Source organism: Nannobrachium achirus (assembly GCF_963921795.1).
Source record: "Nannobrachium achirus genome assembly, chromosome: 17".
Lineage (NCBI taxonomy): Eukaryota > Metazoa > Chordata > Actinopteri > Myctophiformes > Myctophidae > Nannobrachium > Nannobrachium achirus.
Window position 1 is genome coordinate 37,256,876 of NC_137824.1, and position 23,614 is coordinate 37,280,489.

Genomic DNA, 23,614 nt, shown 5'->3' on the forward strand with positions numbered 1-23,614 from the left:
TGTTCAAGTCCCGCTCAACCTACAGTCCATCGCTGGAGTACATTGACCTTTTTAAAGCTAAATTGCCTCAATTTTCTCAAATTGTTCCAGTGGTGTCAAGGCATGAAGGTGAGATTTTTTCAGTAAAATTTTCGTTGGACAGAGTTCTTTCAGATATAACCCCCCACCTTTAGCTCTCTGGAAACAGGGGGAGGGACACCCCTCCACGATGGTCCTCTGTGTACCTTGGGCATGGGACTTGAACCTGTCTGAAACCTGCCTGTAACAGGGACAACCGATCAAGCGACCATACCATTGAGCCAAGGCACCTTTGGGCCCTCGACAGGTATCTCCTGGTGCTTTTGAGTTGTTCTCTTCTATTTTATCCTTGAAAAGGGCAAAGCACTACAGGAATGGATTTGAACATGTGACCTCTGCATTCGGAGTCTGACGTTTAAACCACTACACCATCATCCAGTGCTTTTGAATGTTTTTTTTTGTATTTTAACCTCGAAAAGTAACAACAATGATCTGTACGAGAACTCGGATTTGAAAATGAGACCTCTGAACTGAGGGTCTGATCTTTAGACCACTAGACGCATTTTCCAGTGCTTTTGACTAACTCTTTTATATTTTAACCTTGAAAGAAATGTTAAAGTAAAATAGCAACATAGGAGGAGTGAGATTTGAACACGGAAGCTCTGCACCGAGAGTCTAACCTTCAGACCACTACACCACTCCTGTTCCAGAATCTCAGCCCTCCTACATTGCTGTTTTACTTTGACATTTTCATGGGTAAAGTACAAAATAATTACTCAAAAGCACCAGATGTTTTTGGATTGGAGATGGTGTAGTGGTCTAAAGATCAGACTTCACGTGCGGAGGTTCTGTGTTCAAAACCCAGTCACCCTACTAATTGCTGCTCTATTACTTGGATATTTTCAAGGTTAAAATACAGATAAGTACTCAAATGCACCAGAACACATTATAGTGAGAGATGGCCTAATGGTCTAACGCTCAGACTCTCGGTCAAGAGGTTCCATGTTCAAGTCCCGCTCAACCTACAGTCCATCGCTGGAGTACATTGACCTTTTTAAAGCTAAATTGCCTCAATTTTCTCAAATTCTTCCAGTGGTGTCAGGGCATGAAAGTGAGATTTTTTCAGTAAAATTTTCATTGGACAGAGTTCTTTCAGATATAACCCCCCACCTTTAGCTCTCAGGAAACAGGGGGAGGGACACCCCTCCACGATGGTCCTCCGTGTACCTTGGGCATGGGACTTGAACCTGTCTGAAACCTGCCTGTAACAGGGACAACCGATCAAGCGACCATACCATTGAGCCAAGGCACCTTTGGGCCCTCGACAGGTATCTCCTGGTGCTTTTGAGTTGTTCTCTTCCATTTTAGCCTTGAAAAGGGCAAAGCACTACAGGAATGGATTTGAACATGTGACCTCTGCATTCGGAGTCTGACGTTTAAACCACTACACCATCATCCGGTGCTTTTGAATGCTTTTTTTGTATTTTAACCTCGAAAAGTAACAACAATGATCTGTACGAGAACTCGGATTTGAAAATGAGACCTCTGAACTGAGGGTCTGATCTTTAGACCACTAGACGCATTTCCAGTGCTTTTGACTAACTCTTTTATATTTTAACCTTGAAAGAAATGTTAAAGTAAAACAGCAACATAGGAGGAGTGAGATTTGAACACGGAAGCTCTGCACCGAGAGTCTAACCTTCAGACCACTACACCATCTCTCACCATAGATAGCTCCTGGTGCTTTTGACTAATTCTTTTGTATTTTAGCCTTGAAAAAGGTCCAAGTAATACAGCAACATAAAAGGACTGAGATTTGAACCTGGAACCTCAGCACTGAGAGGCTGATCTTTAGACAGCTAGAGTAGACCATCTCTCATCAGCATACCTGCCAACCCTCCTGTTTTAGGAAGAAGTCTCCTGTTATTTGACCATGTCTCCTGTTCCAGAATCTCAGCCCTCCTACATTGCTGTTTTACTTTGACATTTTCATGGGCAAAGTACAAAATAATTACTCAAAAGCACCAGATGTTTTTAGATTGGAGATGGTGTAGTGGTCTAAAGATCAGACTTCACGTGCGGAGGTTCTGTGTTCAAAACCCAGTCACCCTACTAATTGCTGCTCTGTTACTTGGATCTTTTCAAGATTAAAATACAGATAAGTACTCAAATGCACCAGAACACATTATAGTGAGAGATGGCCTAATGGTCTAACGCTCAGACTCTCGGTCACGAGGTTCCATGTTCAAGTCCCGCTCAACCTACAGTCCATCGCTGGAGTACATTGACCTTTTTAAAGCTAAATTGCCTCAATTTTCTCAAATTCTTCCAGTGGTGTCAAGGCATGAAGGTGAGATTTTTTCAGTAAAATTTTCGTTGGACAGAGTTCTTTCAGATATAACCCCCCACCTTTAGCTCTCAGGAAACAGGGGGAGGGACACCCCTCCACGATGGTCCTCTGTGTACCTTGGGCATGGGACTTGAACCTGTCTGAAACCTGCCTGTAACAGGGACAACCGATCAAGCGACCATACCATTGAGCCAAGGCACCTTTGGGCCCTCGACAGGTATCTCCTGGTGCTTTTGAGTTGTTCTCTTCTATTTTATCCTTGAAAAGGGCAAAGCACTACAGGAATGGATTTGAACATGTGACCTCTGGATTTGGAGTCTGACGTTTAAACCACTACACCATCATCCAGTGCTTTTGAATGCTTTTTTTGTATTTTAACCTCGAAAAGTAACAACAATGATCTGTACGAGAACTCGGATTTGAAAATGAGACCTCTGAACTGAGGGTCTGATCTTTAGACCACTAGACGCATTTTCCAGTGCTTTTGACTAACTCTTTTATATTTTAACCTTGAAAGAAATGTTAAAGTAAAATAGCAACATAGGAGGAGTGAGATTTGAACACGGAAGCTCTGCACCGAGAGTCTAACCTTCAGACCACTACACCACTCCTGTTCCAGAATCTCAGCCCTCCTACATTGCTGTTTTACTTTGACATTTTCATGGGTAAAGTACAAAATAATTACTCAAAAGCACCAGATGTTTTTGGATTGGAGATGGTGTAGTGGTCTAAAGATCAGACTTCACGTGCGGAGGTTCTGTGTTCAAAACCCAGTCACCCTACTAATTGCTGCTCTATTACTTGGATATTTTCAAGGTTAAAATACAGATAAGTACTCAAATGCACCAGAACACATTATAGTGAGAGATGGCCTAATGGTCTAACGCTCAGACTCTCGGTCAAGAGGTTCCATGTTCAAGTCCCGCTCAACCCACAGTCCATCGCTGGAGTACATTGACCTTTTTAAAGCTAAATTGCCTCAATTTTCTCAAATTCTTCCAGTGGTGTCAGGGCATGAAGGTGAGATTTTTTCAGTAAAATTTTCATTGGACAGAGTTCTTTCAGATATAACCCCCCACCTTTAGCTCTCAGGAAACAGGGGGAGGGACACCCCTCCACGATGGTCCTCCGTGTACCTTGGGCATGGGACTTGAACCTGTCTGAAACCTGCCTGTAACAGGGACAACCGATCAAGCGACCATACCATTGAGCCAAGGCACCTTTGGGCCCTCGACAGGTATCTCCTGGTGCTTTTGAGTTGTTCTCTTCCATTTTAGCCTTGAAAAGGGCAAAGCACTACAGGAATGGATTTGAACATGTGACCTCTGCATTCGGAGTCTGACGTTTAAACCACTACACCATCATCCGGTGCTTTTGAATGCTTTTTTTGTATTTTAACCTCGAAAAGTAACAACAATGATCTGTACGAGAACTCGGATTTGAAAATGAGACCTCTGAACTGAGGGTCTGATCTTTAGACCACTAGACGCATTTCCAGTGCTTTTGACTAACTCTTTTATATTTTAACCTTGAAAGAAATGTTAAAGTAAAATAGCAACATAGGAGGAGTGAGATTTGAACACGGAAGCTCTGCACCGAGAGTCTAACCTTCAGACCACTACACCACTCCTGTTCCAGAATCTCAGCCCTCCTACATTGCTGTTTTACTTTGACATTTTCATGGGTAAAGTACAAAATAATTACTCAAAAGCACCAGATGTTTTTGGATTGGAGATGGTGTAGTGGTCTAAAGATCAGACTTCACGTGCGGAGGTTCTGTGTTCAAAACCCAGTCACCCTACTAATTGCTGCTCTATTACTTGGATATTTTCAAGGTTAAAATACAGATAAGTACTCAAATGCACCAGAACACATTATAGTGAGAGATGGCCTAATGGTCTAACGCTCAGACTCTCGGTCAAGAGGTTCCATGTTCAAGTCCCGCTCAACCTACAGTCCATCGCTGGAGTACATTGACCTTTTTAAAGCTAAATTGCCTCAAATTTCTCAAATTCTTCCAGTGGTGTCAAGGCATGAAAGTGAGATTTTTTCAGTAAAATTTTCATTGGACAGAGTTCTTTCAGATATAACCCCCCACCTTTAGCTCTCAGGAAACAGGGGGAGGGACACCCCTCCACGATGGTCCTCCGTGTACCTTGGGCATGGGACTTGAACCTGTCTGAAACCTGCCTGTAACAGGGACAACCGATCAAGCGACCATACCATTGAGCCAAGGCACCTTTGGGCCCTCGACAGGTATCTCCTGGTGCTTTTGAGTTGTTCTCTTCCATTTTAGCCTTGAAAAGGGCAAAGCACTACAGGAATGGATTTGAACATGTGACCTCTGCATTCGGAGTCTGACGTTTAAACCACTACACCATCATCCGGTGCTTTTGAATGCTTTTTTTGTATTTTAACCTCGAAAAGTAACAACAATGATCTGTACGAGAACTCGGATTTGAAAATGAGACCTCTGAACTGAGGGTCTGATCTTTAGACCACTAGACGCATTTCCAGTGCTTTTGACTAACTCTTTTATATTTTAACCTTGAAAGAAATGTTAAAGTAAAACAGCAACATAGGAGGAGTGAGATTTGAACACGGAAGCTCTGCACCGAGAGTCTAACCTTCAGACCACTACACCATCTCTCACCATAGATAGCTCCTGGTGCTTTTGACTAATTCTTTTGTATTTTAGCCTTGAAAAAGGTCCAAGTAATACAGCAACATAAAAGGACTGAGATTTGAACCTGGAACCTCAGCACTGAGAGGCTGATCTTTAGACAGCTAGAGTAGACCATCTCTCATCAGCATACCTGCCAACCCTCCTGTTTTAGGAAGAAGTCTCCTGTTATTTGACCATGTCTCCTGTTCCAGAATCTCAGCCCTCCTACATTGCTGTTTTACTTTGACATTTTCATGGGCAAAGTACAAAATAATTACTCAAAAGCACCAGATGTTTTTAGATTGGAGATGGTGTAGTGGTCTAAAGATCAGACTTCACGTGCGGAGGTTCTGTGTTCAAAACCCAGTCACCCTACTAATTGCTGCTCTATTACTTGGATCTTTTCAAGGTTAAAATACAGATAAGTACTCAAATGCACCAGAACACATTACAGTGAGAGATGGCCTAATGGTCTGTCGCTCAGACTCTCGGTCAAGAGGTTCCATGTTCAAGTCCTGCTCAACCTACAGTCCATCGCTGGAGTACATTGACCTTTTTAAAGCTAAATTGCCTCAATTTTCTCAAATTCTTCCAGTGGTGTCGAGGCATGTAGGTAAGATTTTTTTTGATTGCTGCTCTATTACTTGGACCTTTTCAAGAATAAAATACAAAATAATTACTTAAAAGCACCGGTAAATTTGCAGTGAGAGATGGCCTAATGGTCTAAAGATCAGACTCGCTGCTAAGAGGTACCATGTTCAAGTCCCACTCCACTTACAGTTCATCGCTGGAGTACATTGACCTTTTTAAGGCTAAAATTGTCTCAATTTTCTCAATGGTCACAAAGCATGTAGGTCATAATTTATTTCTGTAAAAGATTTGTTGGATAGAGTTCTTTCAGATATAACCCCCCACCTTTAGCTCTCAGGAAACAGGGGGAGAGACACCCCTCCCGATGGTCCTCTGTGTACCTTGGGCATGGGACTTGAACCTGTCTGAAACCTGCCTGTAACAGGGACAACCGATCAAGCGACCATACCATTGAGCCAAGGCACCTTTGGGCCCTCAACAGGTATCTCCTGGTTGTTTTGAGTTTTTCTTGTATTTTAACCCTGAAAAGATCAAAGTTCACAAGCATTGAACTGTATGAGACCTGGGATTTGAACATGGAACCTCTGAATTGAGAGTCTGATCATTAGACCACCACAAATTCTGGCGCTTTTGAGTAATTCTTCTGTAATCAAACCTTGAAAAGGTCCAAATATTACAGCAAAGATCTGTGGGAGGGCTAGGATTTGAACATGGAACCTCTGAACCGGGAGTCCAATCATCAATCCACTACACTATATTCCACTCCAGATTTCATCAGGTGCTTTTGAATTGTTCTTTTGTATTTTAACCTTGAAAATGTCAGCGCACAACAGAAATGTATGAGGACTAAGATTTGAACATGGAACAACTGCACAGATAGTCTGATCGTTAGACCACTACGGACCTAACTATTACTTTCCCGATAGATTCTTTATGTCAGCATGGCTCAAGAGATAAGTCAAGGGTTTATATGTGGAAGGTCTTGGGTTCAAACACCATGACCAACATTTTCACTGTCCATTTGAATTTTGTATTTTAACCTTGAAAATGTCAGCGCACAACAGAAATGTATGAGGACTAAGATTTGAACATGGAAGAACTGCACAGATAGTCTGATCGTTAGACCACTACGGACCTAAATATTACTTTCCCGATAGATTCTTTATGTCAGCATGGCTCAAGAGATAAGTCAAGGGTTTATATGTGGAAGGTCTTGGGTTCAAACCCCATGACCAACATTTTCACTGTCCATTTGAATTCTAAAAGGTGGGTTAAATATTACTTTCCTGACTGATTCTGCATGACAGCATGGCTCAAGAGATAAGTCAAGGGTTTGTATGCAGAAGGTCTTGGGTTCAAACCCCATGATCAACATTTTCACTGTCCATTCGAATTCTAAAAGGTGGGTTAAATATTACTTTCCTGATTAATTCTTCATGTCAGCATGGCTCAAGAGATAAGTCAAGGGTTCATATATAGAAGGTCTGGGGTTCAAAACCCATGATCAATGTTTTAACTGTGCATTTGAGTTCTAAAAGGTGGGTTAAATATAACATTCCCGATTATCTCTCTATGCCAGCGTGGCTCAAAAGATGAATCGAAGGTTCATATACCAAAGGTTGTAGGTTCAAAGCTCAAACAAAACTAAAAGTCAACTCAAATAAAAAAGCTCACAACTCAAACTAAACTAAAAGTCAACTCAAATAAAATCAACAAAAATCTCAAAAGCCTCAATAAAATAATAAGTATAATAAAGGGAGAACTAAAACAAATGCAATGGGGTGAAAACACAATTAAACAATAACCAACACAAGAGTATCATACAATAAATGAATTATATAATTAATATGTAAATTTCCTAAACTCCTCCCCCTAGGGGCAGGCTTTATCTATGCTCCACCCTCTCCTACCGGAGCTAAAAGAGGGCGTGAAGAAGAGGTTGGGCTCCTCCCTCTCCTACCAGAGCTAAGCTAAATGAGGGTGTGACGAGGGCGGTGGTCTGCTTCCATGCTCTTTGCCTTAAAAAGACCAAAGTTGGAGACTTTCCAGCAGTGAGATTCAAACCCACAACCTTCAGGTTGTGAGTCCTCTACTTTACCACTGCACCACCAGAACTTTCACACTAATGAAATGTTGGAGGTTATATTCAAAGTGAGAAGGATAGTCTACATGTCAATAGATGAAAATTCACAGCAAACAGCTCTACCCCTGACAGAGTGACTGAATCTACTAGACACCCTCTTATGACCAGGGTTCATAATGACAACTGCAATTTAGGTTGTTCTTAAAACCATCTTATTAGAACACCCAGATTTACACTTTCATTGAAAGCACACTTTCTTACTTTCAGACGATCAAGAAAGACTATAGCAGTTTCAAGTTCTTTTTTAAATATGTTTTTTGTTAAATCAAGTGCATTTGCGGTTTTCACTTTGGCTGTTGAATAAAAAAATATGACTACTGTATGTTTGCAACTAGTCATTGTAGTATTATAACCATAGCTTCATTGATTAGCTAAATTAATTTTATTCGAGAAAACTTTGCTTTTGCTTTGAGCTTTGAGCTGTTCTAATAAATTATGTAAATTGCTAAACTACCACTTCCATTTTATGTATTTATTGCAAAAAACACCAATTATTTAAACAAACAACTGATAGCTGTACTGCAAACAATTTAGCCTCACAAGAAAGTATGACATTTTTTAGCGTGATGTTAAGGGACATTTTTCATAGATTACTCCCATAAAACATACTAAACCCCTGTTAATCAGGGTGTGACTCAAGTGATCAGTCAAGAGGCAGAGCAGGTCCAATAGAAGATGGTTTATTCCGCCAAACACAGGATCACAAGAATAAACGTAGGAATATATTGAGACCACTAAATCGTAAGTACTGTTACTGAACACTGTGAAAGCATTTAACTACTGGCAGAGAACTCAAGAAACTGAGGGTCTATATACTCACAGGGTTAACCAGACACAGGTGAACACAACTGGGATTAATAGGAACTATAATGCCTACAAAATAAAAGCACCACACCAACAAAGTTGATTCTAAGAAATCACTGAAAACAGGACACTAAAATTATGCTACAAATAATTCTATTGAAACACAAGAATTTTAAATATTACTAGCCGAACACTATATTACTCTCACAGAGTGTGTCCAAACCTTGGCTGGCTGGCTGGCTGGCTGGCTGGCTGGCTGGCTGGCTGGCTGGCTGGCTGGCTGGCTGGCTGGCTGGCTGGCTGGCTGGCTGGCTGGGTTGGTTATTTACAAAGCTTGCCACACTTCTGTGGGACCAGAGCTATGTCAGTGGTTTGTTAGCTCACGGTTTTGACCAACATTTTCACTGTCCATTTGAATTCTAAAAGGTGGGTTAAATATTACTTTCCTGACTGATTCTGCATGACAGCATGGCTCAAGAAATATGTCAAGGGTTTGTATGCAGAAGGTCTTGGATTCAAACCCCATGATCAACATTTTCACTGTCCATTTGAATTCTAAAAGGTGGGTTAAATATTACTTTCCTTATTAATTCTTCATGTCAGCATGGCTCAAGAGATAAGTCAAGGGTTCATATATAGAAGGTCCGGGGTTCAAAACCCATGATCAATGTTTTCACTGTGCATTTGAGTTCTAAAAGGTGGGTTAAATATAACATTCCTGATTATCTCTCTATGCCAGCGTGGCTCAAAAGATGAATCGAAGGTTCATATATCAAAGGTTGTAGGTTCAAAGCTCAAACAAAACTAAAAGTCAACTCAAATAAAAAAGCTCAAAACTCGATCTAAACTATAAGTCAACTCAAGTAAAATCAACAAAAATCTCAAAAGCCTCAATAAAATAATAAGTATAATAAAGGGAGAACTAAAAAAATGGGGTGAAAACACAATTAAACAATAACCAACACTTCAAAAGTATCATACAATAAAAAATGAATTATATAATTAATATGTACATTTCCTAAACTCCTCCCCCTAGGGGCAGGCTTTATCTATGCTCCACCCTCTCCTACCGGAGCTAAAAGAGGCTCTCCTACCAGAGCTAAATGAGGGTGTGACGAGGGCGGTGGTCTGCTTCCATGCTCTTCGCCTTAAAAATACCAAAGTTGAAGACTAAATGAATTATACCAGTAAGACTCCCTAATCGGGAGATAAGCGACCGTTGGTCGCTTATCTCCACAAATAGACCAAAAGTTTGTTTTACCAATTATTACACTCTATGTGAACATTTACATCAACAAATCCCAAGTACTATGCAGAACGACCCATTTCAAGTTTTTAATGTACAACAATATTTAGAAAATAGTTCTACAAGCTGACAGTCCTCGTCCCTTATATTCCCATAGGTTATATGGAGATCTCAGTGTTTGTCAGTCCTTGTTCATTTATGCCCATATATGGACATCTCTATATCTACTGTAACAGTCCTTGTCCCTTTATGCCCATATATGGAGATCTCTTAACTGTAAGTCCTTGTCCCTTTTATGCCCATATATGGATATTCCTGATGTCATCAGTATATGAACATATATGGGCTTTCTGATATGCCCATATATGGAGATCTCTTAACTGTAAGCCCTTGTCCCTTTTATGCCCATATATGGATATCCCTGATGTCATCCGTATATGCCCATATATGGGCTTTCTAATATGCCCATATATGGAGATCTCTGTATCTCCATATATGGGTATAAAAGGATACTTCAGGTCTGACATCAGGTTTGTTTATATTGGGTTGCTAGGTTTGACATCACAAACTCTATGGGCCATCTGACCTAGAAATCTATATTTGGGCATAGATGACTCATCGTGACCTCATCACACGTCGACCGCACGTGTGACGTGCGGTCGACCGCACGTGTGACCGACGGACGGCCGGTGGAGGTTTTCATACTAAACTGCGACCTTACGGTCGCAATAATTAATATGTAAATTTCCTAAACTCCTCCCCCTAGGGGCAGGCTTTATCTATGCTCCACCCTCTCCTACCGGAGCTAAAAGAGGCTCTCCTACCAGAGCTAAATGAGGGTGTGACGAGGGCGGTGGTCTGCTTCCATGCTCTTCGCCTTAAAAATACCAAAGTTGAAGACTTTCCAGCAGTGAGTTTCAAACCCACAACCTTCAGGTTGTGAGTCCTCTACTTTACCACTGCACAACCAGAACTTTCACACGAACAAAATGTCGGAGGTTATATTCAAAGTGAAAAGGATAGCCGACAAGTCAATAGATGAAAATCCACAGCAAACACCTCTACCCCTGACAGAGTGACTGAATCTACTAGATACACCCTCATATGACCAGAGTTCATTATGACAACTGCAATTTAGGTTGTTCTTTAAAACCATCTTATTAGAACACCCAGATTTACACGTTCATTGAAAGCACAATTTCTTAGTTTCAGATGATCAAGAAAGACTATAGCAGTTTCAACCAAGTTATTTTTTAAAAATGTTTTTTTTTTTAAATCAAGTACATTTGCAGTTTCCACTTTTGACGGTTGAATAAAAAAATATGACTGTTTGCAACTAGTTTCTCATTCTGGTATTATAACCATAGCTTCATTGATTAGCTAAATTAAGTTTATTCGAGAAAACTTCTGAATTGCATTGCTTTGAGCTGTTCTAATAAATTACATACATTGAAAACTACTACTTCCATTTTATGTATTCATTGCAAAAAACACCAATTATTTAAACAAACAACTGATAGCTGTACTGCAAACAATTTAGCCTCACAAGAAAGTACGACTTTTTTTTTAGCATGACATTTTTCATAGATTATTCCCATAAAACATACTAAACCCCTTTTAGTCAGGGTGTGACTCAAGTGTTGGTCAAGAGTTAGAGCAGGTCTAATAGACAATGTTTTTTTCTACCAAATACAGGATCACAAGAATTAATGTAGGCATATATTGAGACCACTAAATCGTAGCTACTGCTACTGAAAACTGTGAACGCAATTAACTACTGGCAGAGAACTCAAGAAACTGAGGGTTTAAATACTCACAGGGTTAACCAGACACAGGTGAACACAACTGACAATCAACACAGGGATTGGCTAAGAAACTAACAGGACACAGGTGGAGAAAACTGGCAAGCACAGGGATGTGAGATAAGACAGGTAACAGTAACAGAGTAGACCAGGGAAAATAGGAACAATAATGCCTACAGAATAAAAGGAACACAAGAACAAAGTAAAACCTAAGAAACAACAGGACACACTGAAATAATGCTACAAAATAAAACACAAGGATTTTTAACAACACTAGCCAAAAGTTATATTACTCTGACAGATTATGTCCAATCTTTATGCAATACTGTACCCATATCTATAGTCATGATCAAGACCTGTCAGTGTGACTTTCCATGGTGCTGACTGGCTATGATGGTAATGGTTCACTGCAAAGCTTTTCCATGCTTCTGTGGCAGCAGACCTATGTCAGTGGTTTGTAAGCTCACGGTTTGCGGTTCTAGACCACATTTGTCTTTGATACTATATGGCGCCATGCTAATCTTTTCTGTATCGTTCCAATTTTAGCATGGCACCATACTTATCTTCTCTGTATTGTTCCAATTTTTGTACCACTTTACCTCATGGTTCCACCTCATATAGGCCTAGTCTCAATAAAATATAGCCTCCCAAAAAGTACCGCCCCCTTCTTGAGGGGGTCCAATAGGAAATGGGCCCTGGTGTGACATCACACCAGTCCCCTTTTCAGGAGAGAACTGTTCGGACACACTCACTCAGAAAATCACAGAAATGAAAACCAAGGCTTAAAGTTAATGAATTGTATTTTTTGGGATGGAAAAATACACTGGGAACAATAAAAATAAGACATTTTTGGGCATAAAACGACAAGGGCGGAATTCAAGTGTGACTCGCATCACGGCAACCACACTTCTTCTTTCTAGTCTATTCATGAAATTACTGAGAAAAATATCAGAGCCTGCTTACCGTCCAGAACATGATGAAGTAGCCTACTGTAGGTCTGTAGCGGTGATGAACATGCAGTAGACCAGTTTGTGATTTGAGGCATTTTGTCAAAAACTGACCAATCTTACAAACTTTGAAAGCCAATCTCAGCCAATCAGGATGGAATATGGACTATCAGACAGATCCATGTCGATCACATGACTGTAGAGATACTGTCTACCGATTTGCGTGACTTTTGGACAAAATCTGTAGGAGTACTGGCCAAAAGGTAGTTTTGCACAAATTAGCCTCCTGGTGGCGCTAGAACAGGCCCATGTGAAAAATGTGGGGCAGAGTTTCTGAATTGGCATCCAGGGAGTGCGCTTACAAAGTTTGAAACTGATCGGTGGAGTTATAGGTAAAACCACGAATCGGCCTGTTATAGAGCCACCATGAGGCTGATTTAAAAAATTTGAAGTGTCATTTCTTCCTCAGCCTAGTGGGAACGTGTGTGCGCGATTTCATGTAAATTGCACCCTGCGTTTGTGATTTGAGGCATTTTGTCCAAAACGGACCAATCTTACAAACTTTGAAAGCTAATCTCAGCCAATCAGGATGGAATATGGACAATCAGACAGATCCATGTCGATCACATGACTGTAGAGATACTGTCTACCGATTTGCGTGATTTTTGGACAAAATCTAGGAGTAGTGTACAGAAATGTGTTTTGCAAACATCGGCCTCATGGTGGCGCTAGAACAGGGCCATTTGAAAAAGTGTGGGGCAGAGGTACTGAATTGGCATCCAGGGAGTGTGTGTGCTCATTTTGGCAGCGACCGGGCCAACGGCGCCGGAGATTAGCTGGTAACAAACTTGGAGGACGGACGGACGCACGGACGGACGCACGGACAGGGGCGAAAACATACTCTCCCCCTGCCTTTGGCTGGTGGAGACAATAAATAGGAAATAGGAAAATGCAAAAAGTCCATTGAGTCCAATGGAGGAGTGGTGCAAGCTTGAGGATTGGTCGAGCTTCACGTGACATTTTGGCTATCAAGCCATTAAATAAGCAACCGCGATTTCCCAGAATTGCATCTTTCTAGTTATAAAGTGTTACCCAATAGTCTAATCCCAATGTTAATATTCGTCTAATTCTGCCTTCAAACAGCCAAATTCTTTCGCCACGAAGTTGCACGAACACAACTCAGTTTGGCCCCATGTAGAATCTTGCTTAGGGCCCCTGTGAGTTTAGAACCGGCATGGTTACTGTTCTACCCGACATTTGTGTTATAGTGTTTTTGAGTTATTCTTTTGTAGTATAGCTGGCAAAACTTTAAAATTCTATAGCATAGGGTTCAACTAAGCATCAGTAACCTGGGACTTGCCAATGGAAACTCTCTGCTGAAAGACTGAGCATTACTACACCATTACTTGGTCAATGACTTAGTGCCCAAATGCAGTGCTGAGAGTTTGAGGTCCATTACACCATCACATCTTTGGCTTTTACAGTAGCTGGCTGACCAGCTTGACCACGAGAATCCAGCTTATCCTAACTGGGTGACCAACTAATGAACTACAGGCGTATTGACAAACCTGTAAGGTGCACCATGGCCTGACCAGTTTGTCCAACCTGATAAACCAGCTAAACCAGCCTAAAAGAAAACAGCAATCATCATCAGCTGTTTTTTTTTTTCTTTCTTTTTTTCAGCAGGGTACACAACAAACCAAGATACAAAGACAGCACAAATGTATAAATTCACACAGGCATATACTACATTCTGACAAACAACCTAAAAATTGTATACCATGGCATATCATAAAAAAAAACATTATACAAATGTATGGTTAATATTTATGTATAATACATTACACACATTTGCACAGTGATAACCATGTGGCTTATTGTGAATAATAAAAAACCTGCTTGTCGTGTTGTGTTGTGTTGTGTTGTGTTGTGTTGTGCTGCGTTGTGTCATGTCTAAGGTGATATTCCATACTGGATTGTCCAGAACTCATGGGGAACTAGCTGGGGAAACAACGGCTATGTCTACATAAAAATAGGAGGGAATATTTGTGGTAAGTGTAACTTTCTTTATTCGTTAAACTATTATATCTCTGCTATCAGGAAGAAACCACTTAACTCCAAAATTTTCAGGAATTGAAAGCAGTAAGTGTGTATTAAGGACTACTAATATAAACGTGGCTAATCTATAATGTATGCATGATTCTCAACAGTCTTATAATGAGAACATTACTAAAAAGTAAACTGTTATTCATCGCTTTCCTTGTTCTTGGCAGGTGTTGCAGATTCTGTGGCGGTTGTGTTCCTTTAACTACAGTACTTATTGTTCATTATCTGTGTGTATTGTTGCAATAATTTAGTCATTTATTTTCATGTCACTTTAATGGAGTCTTTATAGGGACAATGGCAGCATACAATTGTGGTCAGAATTGATCCCCCACACATACACACAAATACAGCATCAATAAATGCACCGTACAAAAACACACTTACTTGGTAAATAATACAACATAGGGACAAACTACAAGTGATTTGTCTATACAGAGATTACTTGTTGATCACTGCATAAATACATTACAACATTAATTTAACACCATATATAGTATACTATACAAACAGTAGCCTATAGTTTTTTACTATATTAACAATATGTACATACCATACATCTTTTATAATGTGCAAATTGTCCCATTTTACATGTTGGTGTTGGTGAGACATTGTGTATGACTTCCTTTCTTTGACCCAATTCTCACAAGCATCAGGGAGAGGAGAAGATGACATGACAGACTATATACATTTGCCTTCCCATAAACCCATGCGTTCAGGTCTATCATGTTGAGATTAAAACATTCATTAAATGTAGGCTTAGTTCTTGCCACTAAAATGTTTCAATCGACCTGCTTGCCACGCGAGTCAATCGGTGTTCAGAGGACTGACGTCAGAGAGAAGAAGACATCTTAGGCGAGGACTCGGCAGTCTAGTCGGAGTCGTCACTAGACATCTTAGGCGAGGACTCGGCAGTCTAGTCGGAGTCATCACTACTACAGTAAGAACTGTCAAACTCTGCCGTGTACAGGAAGGTGTGAATGCTGGGGTTCAGCTTTGGCACCCAGCTACGAGGGATCAGGAACGTAGCCAGATTAAACAGATCCACAAACACCTTGTAGCGATCACTGGAACGGAAGAACAACAAAAAAACAGTCCATTTGTGATGATAATCAGCATTGGGGAAAACAAAGGTAGCTTTTATATTCAGTAGAAAAGAAAAGAAAAGAAATACAAAAGTAATCCAATGTTGCCCAATTTTGCCTTAATAATTTTAAAAATTATTAAGTTATGATGTACTGTTTGGAACGTTTTATAAAGACTGGATCCTCATAGAAGAGATGCCTTGTAGACACCCATTGGTGTGAATTGACCATTCAACAGTTTCAACTGTGATCAGGGCTGGACTGGGACATAAATACGTCCCTGGCATCTCGGCCCAGACCTGCCCACCACAACCAGTGCGATTTGAACATAGAAGATCTACAAGCCCACAACACGTCGAGACAGCGACGCGTTGTGGGCTTGTATGCTGTTAAATGTTTGGGTGGGACTCCTGGGCCACAATAGCCTGTGATTGGGCTACTAGGCCAGTATTCAGATGATAGACAAGCCAGTTGGCCAATCATGTGATCATTCTTACATGCCCACTTGTATAGTCGGCCCACCGGGCGTATGCCCGGTATGCCCGATGCCCAGTCCACCCCTGACTGTGATGATGATGTTTACCTGACGGTAGACCTCAGGTAGTGGTACCCAGATGAGCCCCCTGTGCCAGCTTTGCTGCCGATCATACGATGCACCATGCACACATGATTGTCTAAAGCAAAAGACAAATTAAGCAAACATTAAACATTGCGGGTTGATCTTTTCCTCTACAATAGCCAGGGAATCATTCCTCATTATCATGTATTGCAATGCATACTGAGGGTTAATTTATAATCCATAGCACGAAAGCTGTCACTTGCTGACATGAACACATCTTCATGCTAACACTGTTTTTGATGATCTTGAAGATTAGCTATAGTTGGAAAGTGACGAGTTGCGATGGGAAATAAATTGAGTTTAAGAGTGTATGAAGAATTCTGTCTACAACACATCCTTTGGTGTTATTCATTTTACTCATATCAGGAATATCTGACATGCTTGTATGTGTACATGATATTGCACTTTACTTATATCAGAAATATTAGTACTGTCTGCCATGTTTTTCTTGTTGTTTCTAAAGTTGAGTTGAGTTCAGTGTTATTGATGTACTGTCTAACAATGAGAAATCTCATTTGTGTGAGTTCTTCAAATCAATAAACATCTTTATTGGAAAAATATATACAATCTCGTATTCCAGGTGAAGAAAAAAAAATCACACCCGTGTGAACTGAGCGGTGGTTGTGTGTGTGTGTGTGTGTGTGTGTGTGTGTGTGTGTGTGTGTGTGCGTGCGTGCGTGTGCGTGTGTGTGTGTGTGAGAGAGAGAGAGAGAGAATATTGCAGTTGATGCTCAGACTAGACTCAAGAGCACCCTCTCTGGTCACTGAGTGGTAGTTCAGGCTACATACACACATACATACACGGATACACGGATACACACACGGCCATGCTATGGAGCGGTCTACCACCGCTCAAAAACTAGATGTGGTATAAATTGTGTGACTTGTCTGCCAGAGGGATTTATGGCGTTTGCTACGGCACTCCCCATAAATCCCCAAACACTGCTGCCCTCTGGCATAAAATGGGCTGAACATACATACAGTAATATGTCTTGTCCTCTGGTTGGTACAGCATAAGCAGTTTGTGATGATGATTGAGTGTGTGTGTGTGTGTGTGTGTGTGTGTGTGTGTGTGTGTGTGTGTGTGTGTGTGTGTGTGTGTGTGTGTGTGTGTGTGTGTGTGTGTGTGCTGACAGCAGTGACTTACATCTCCATTTAGTCATCAGGGTATCAATGTCCATGAGAGAGGTGAGCAGCTGGAAGGGAACCTGAAACCTGGGCTCCTCTCTGATGGGAAACAGAAGGTTGTACATTGTAAGGTTAGGTATACTGCACTGTGGGAGATGGATTTTGGACAACACATTTTGAGGTAGTTTTAGTCATAGTCTTCTGAATAAAGTGTCATTTGGTTTTAGCCTTAAGCTGCATTCACACTGAGAGAAGCCAAGCTAATGGTTTGCTTTCTATGCAAACCAGCTTTAAAAAATTCCAAGCTTTTTTTTCAGCTTGGAAATTTTAAAAGCTGGTTTGCATAGAGAATACATTGAATTACCAAGCAAACCATTAGCTTGGCTTTTCTGTATGTAAATGAGGCATTAGTCTAGTCTAGTCAACTAAATCTGCAGTTGATTTAGTCGATCAAAATGTATTTTGGTGGGATTTTACACTTGGTTGCATGCTGAAAATAGCCGATCTACAAGGTCATAGCGTGCTGCGTTGCGTTGTGTGCTTGTAGATCTGCTATTTTCAGAGCGCAACACCGGAGCAATACCAAACATAACATTTCTTGTCTTTTAGTTCCACTGGATCTCTTCTCTGCTAGTCCCCCCCCCTAACATTTTTGTCTAGTTTTTATTTGTTGACGAAATTGGCAATATATTTACTCTTCTTTTTTGGCATCATATAGCTTAGTTTTTATTTAGTCTTGATTACGTTGGTCAGTGAAAAAAGGTAGTTGACGACCATTTTATTGGACGAAATCAACACAGCTTGGAAGTTCTTCTGGGCCAGGGAAGTGAAAGAATAACATCAACAGCTATGGTAGAGGTCTTGCATACTTTTATGTGTGTGTGTATGATGCAGGATGTTGCTGAATAAACATGCATAATCAGTAAACGTTCTTTGACTACACAGCAGGTGATATGAGAAGGATTTGGTTTGAACTCCTCCTACCTGTAGAAATAGATCATCAGAGCTCCTTGGAGAGCCTTGTATGACAGACGCCTCTCACCTGCACACACAGTAAACAAATAATTCATTTGAAATCATGTAATAAATTGATATTGACATCGTTCTATATACCATGGCATGGAATCAAAAAAATTACACATACATTACACTATAGTGTATAGTTGTGTCAAAAGAAAGAAATCATTAATTGTTAAAAGGAAGTCACCTTGTCAGATTATTTTGACAGTTCACCAACATCATTGTTTTTTTTTTTAGCTTTTGCTTTTACTTATGAGAAGCCAGAATTTTGGTGAAGCTGACAAGTTTAAGCTTCATGTTATAGTAAGACTCATTTTATAGTAACCCATAATAGAATTTACTTTGATCGTAGGAATCATTTTCTTGGAGTAGCAGTGTGAAGTAACGGTGAAGTTCTCATTTAGGAGAAACTTTCAAAATTCAGAATTTAACTCTGGACTCTCGCACCTTTACTCAGGAGATGTTCATGACGTTTTTCGTCAAAGAGCGAAGAGAAAGTATCTTTCTGCTTGGCCAGTTCCTCCATCATCTCCTGCATCTCTTCAGAGTCAGTAATTTTCTGTCAGAATTGACAACAGCAACAGTAAATTAAAACACACTATCAGTCAGTCATTTCATTTATCCACACAAACAACATAATGTAGGGAGAAGAAAGTCAACTTACCTCGATTTTCTCCTTCTCTTGTTGCAAGCCATACATAATGTTGACTTCCAGTTTCTGCCAGAAGTTGAAGCCATCTTCCTCAATGCCAGGAGTTCTCTCCAGCCACTCCTGACAACATGAACAACAACAACAGAGCTTTACTCAATCTACAAGGTAGCCTATGTTATGACTTCTCTACATAACACTATCATTTATTTTGGTTTGGCACTCAGACACTATAGCATTAAGAAGAAGAAGATTATTCTTACATAATGTGTTTGCATAATATTTTTTAAATCATTTACAATTGTTGATATTTCAGACAAACAAAGTACAGTGTGTTAGGTTCTGTACTCAATGTGTGGCTACGTAAATTAGTTTTACATCTGAATTCCTGGTTATTCCTGGTTTCTGACTTGTGTACGGCTTATATAAAAAGCTTAATTCACAAACTGTTTACCAAAATGGAAAGCAGAAGTAAGATCAAAACACATCATTGTGTTTTCAGCCATTGAGATATTTATGAGGCACAATAAAGACTTTTATGTGAAATGCAGCGGTGTAAAGTAACTATAAGTACATTTACTTAGTGTAAGTACTGTACTCAAGTACAATTTTGAGGTATTTTTACTTTACTTAAGTATTTCCAATTTCCAATACTTTTACCTCTACATTTCGGATCCAAATATTATACTTTATACTCCACTACGTTTATTTGTAAACATTAGTTACTAGTTACTTTGTAGATTTAGATATCATTACAAAATATAGATTAACCACTCCAGCCCTAAATTAATTTCTGCCATTTGAAAGATTTTTATACATTTGAAAACTTGAAAAGGGACATTCTGCATAATGAGCACTTTCTACTTTTGGTACTTTAAGTACATTTTGACATCAATACTTGTTTTACTTTAACTCAAGTAAAGGTTGAATTCCTGACTTTTACTTGTGACAGGGTATTTCAAATTGTCTACATAACAGTATTGACACTTTTACAAAACATGTATTACTTTTTTCCACCACTGGTGAAATGCATGAATGTGAGCTACCGTACCTCCACCAGTTTCAGTAGGGAAGGCTCCTGCTCTGTGGCTTGTAGTATCTCACTGTCATGACCTTTGAAGTTGTCTCTGTAATGGCGTCTGTTGTAGGGAACTCTCAGGTTGTCTGGGACCCCGATCTTGTTCTCCAGGAGACGGAACTGGAGACTCTGGAAGCCAGAGGCAGGGGCCAGGTACTCCCTGTACACAAAACGTACAAACATTTTACAATTAGTATGGTATGAACCCTGCCCTGGTCAACCAACTATAGGGTAAGTAAGTGGTCATGTAAATACAGGATGTGTGCAAAGGAGAAAAAAAGTTCTACAAGTTAACTAGGATATCAGGTCGGGTGGAAACCCATGTCCAAAACCGTTCGTTTTGTATTTATCATAATAAATAAATAAATAAATAAAGATGAAAATAGCTGATGCGAGGCGTTGTGTGCTTGTAGACCTGCTATTTTCACTAGTTTTGTACGACAGTCTTGTATGATGAAGCAGGGCTTTACTTACACATTGTTTTACACATTTTGGAGATACAGGGTCTTATTTTCGTCCATGCCTTATATCTTATCCCTAAGTCTTTATTATTTGTTATTTTTTTGAAAATCAATTTTAAATATTTACATTTTAAAATGTTTTTCCAAATAGTAAAACAAGTCAAAGAAGTTTAGGGCGCACAAGGTTTCTGCCCGACAGTGACGATATATATATATATATATATAAAATAAATAAATATTATATATATATATATATATATATATATATATATATATATATAAAATAAATAAATATTATATATATATATATATATATATATATATATATATATATATCATCGAAATAACCTAGTGTGGTAGCATATGCCTACAATATGTGAACACAAACATACCACGTATGTGCGCACGCACACACATGCAGTGATACACCGCATACAGGCCCAAACAAACACACAAGGACACACAAATACTGTGCACAGACACACGACCACAGGACGGTCAACAGAAGAGGAAGGGTGCAGTCATAAAGAGGTGCCCCATACAAACAGCTTTCACAACTACGGCTCTGCAATGAGCCTGTCACATGAGGAGGGTCAGAGGTCCTCTAGAACTGCACCTGAAGTCAAAGAAGTCCAGCGCCGTCATGGTCTCCAGGACAGCAAACTGGTCCACCAGCAGTCTGAAGATCATGACGATCCTGTGGATCCGCGTGTTCACCTTCAGCATGTTCCTCTCATCACGAACCTGCAACAAACATGTCACTGGTCAGGTACATACTGTACTGTAGCCCAGTGTTTCTCAAACTTTTACACAATGTCCCCCCTTAACTCGGACAATTTAGACCCCCATAAAGGAACCTCGAGAATCCCTTAAATCCATGTTGAGAACCACTGCTGTAGCCTACATCAGTGGTGGAAAAAGGACTGTTTTACTCAAGTAAAGGTAGCAATACTGCGATGTAGAAATATTAGTAACAAGTAGAAGTTCTGAATTAAAAATGCACTTTAGTAAAAGTACAAAAATATTGGTATCAAAATGTAAAATAAATTACGTAGAATGTCCCATTTCATACGTTTTTAAATGTATAAAATGTATAAAAATGTATGCATTCTCATGATGCTTGTACAGGTAGCTTGTAGATCTGCTATTTTCAAATGGACAAATAGGGCTACAAAGAAACGAGTAACTAAGGTTTTCAAATAATTGTAGTGGAGTGAAAGTACTATATGTGCCTCTGAGATGTAGTGGAGTTGAAGTAAAAGTACAGAACATTGGAAATACTCCAGTAAAGTAAAAGTTTTTCATTTATTCATGCTATTTTCACCACTAAATTAAATAAGAAAAAGCCCCCAAAAATGGAAATACTGTTTCAGTGTGTCCCCGGCAAACTCACATGTCCACTGATGAAGATCTCTCGCACAGAGTCGAGTTCCCATAGAATCTGCTTGAACCACAGCTCATAAGCTGTATCAAAAGAATGTAAAATAAACCACTGCACTTTTAGAAGAATATTCTTTAAAAGATTGCAATACAAAGGGGGAAACAAAAGAAAAATGCATGTCTTCTGATCAATAGATTTGGTCAAATTCTAAACAGAATAAAGAATGTGTCAACTCGTGTAGTATTTAGACAGCGGAGCTGCTATTTACTGTACCTTGGTGGGTGACAATGAAGAGGTGCTCATCATGGATCTTATCATTTTTCAGTTCGCTCTGAAGCACCTGGGCTCTCAGGACTTTGTCAAGCTGAAAGACACACAACTAGATATAAATATAAACGAAAATGTGCTCATCAAATTCCTCTGAAACGCTTTAGCTGAACATCAAGCTAAAGCGGCTTGTGGAGGTTCTCTACCTGAAGGTAGTCGCCATACATGATGCCCCCTTTACTGGCCTTGTTGACCCCAGCCTGGGCGGCGTCATCCTCCTCGGGCGGAGGAGGTTTGTTTTTGAATAACCTGCAGTGTGGAGAGACAAGCCATCAGCAGGGACAAGAAACTGATGATGTTGAGCACTTAAATGCTCCAAGAGGCAGTGTCTCTCAAACTTTGAAATTTAAAGGTCTCCCCTTAACTTTGACAGTGTAAAAATGGAACCACGTCAAAGGTACAGACTTGTAAGGGTCAATTTAGACCCCCTAAAGGAACCTAGAGAGTCCCTGAAATCCACTTTGAGAACCACCGCTCCAAGAGCTGTTATAGATCAATTGAGAATATCTGAATTAAAATGTAAACACGTAAACCCTCTTGCCTAAGTGAAACAAACGTATAACTCAGATGAGTTACAACTCGGACCGTTTTTTTAAGTCACCAAATCGCTTCGCAAAAAATAGCCGATCCACAAGCTCAAAACGCGGTGCGGTGCGAAGCGTTTTGATCTTGTAGATCTTCTATTTTTGTCGAATGTTCCGCCCAGAATAGGCATGTTGGGGTTCAAGCGGTTAATAGAATAGCCCTCCGTCAGCTGTCTCTAAAAGCAGACAGATTGCTCCAGAGGATGGAAGAGGACTCAACGTACAAGTGCTTCTTTTCAAAGTACGGACATCCACTCATGATTATCCAATAGGGTTGCAGCGAAGATGTGCTTCTCTGGGCTTTACTAGGTTTTACTAAGCTCATCCTTTACGCAGTTCCGACTTTTAAAGGCTCACCTTGTCCAATCAGACAGCAGGATGAATCTGTCCATCCGGCCCGCCTCCATGTTCCTTGTGTTTATTCTGTGTGTTTGATGAACCTGCTGTACTTTCATGTGACAAAAAGTCACATGGATATTTCCATTTTGATGTAAACAGATACCTCTAAAACGTGAGTTTGTTGTTTGTGTTCTATATGTGATCAAAACATCTGAAAAAATGGTAGATGTCCTCAGATGAACGGGAATTCAATCCTCAGACTGCTCCTCTCACA

General features: G+C 40.1%; 2 protein-coding genes across 2 annotated transcripts in view; one reads left to right on the plus strand and one right to left on the minus strand.

The window, feature by feature from the left end:
* ctso (cathepsin O) overlaps positions 1–14,779 on the plus strand; it is a 35,013-nt gene extending 20,234 nt beyond the window's left edge. The window contains exon 7 of the mRNA XM_080745558.1: positions 14,525–14,779. Coding sequence (XP_080601684.1) covers positions 14,525–14,703 — 179 coding nt within the window. The 3' untranslated portion in view covers positions 14,704–14,779. The remainder of the gene's footprint in view (positions 1–14,524) is intronic.
* A 147-nt stretch (positions 14,780–14,926) lies between these two features.
* On the minus strand, positions 14,927–23,337 carry tdo2a (tryptophan 2,3-dioxygenase a). The gene is made up of 12 exons (XM_080745557.1): positions 23,226–23,337; positions 22,564–22,666; positions 22,364–22,454; positions 22,103–22,173; positions 21,326–21,453; positions 20,222–20,408; positions 19,186–19,293; positions 18,969–19,080; positions 18,486–18,543; positions 17,521–17,600; positions 16,338–16,428; positions 14,927–15,736 (listed from the first exon to the last, which is right to left on the minus strand). The coding sequence occupies exons 1-12, from the start codon at positions 23,324–23,326 to the stop codon at positions 15,586–15,588; spliced, it is 1,281 nt and encodes a 426-aa protein (XP_080601683.1). The 5' UTR covers positions 23,327–23,337; the 3' UTR covers positions 14,927–15,585.
* Positions 23,338–23,614: the final 277 nt, after the last annotated feature.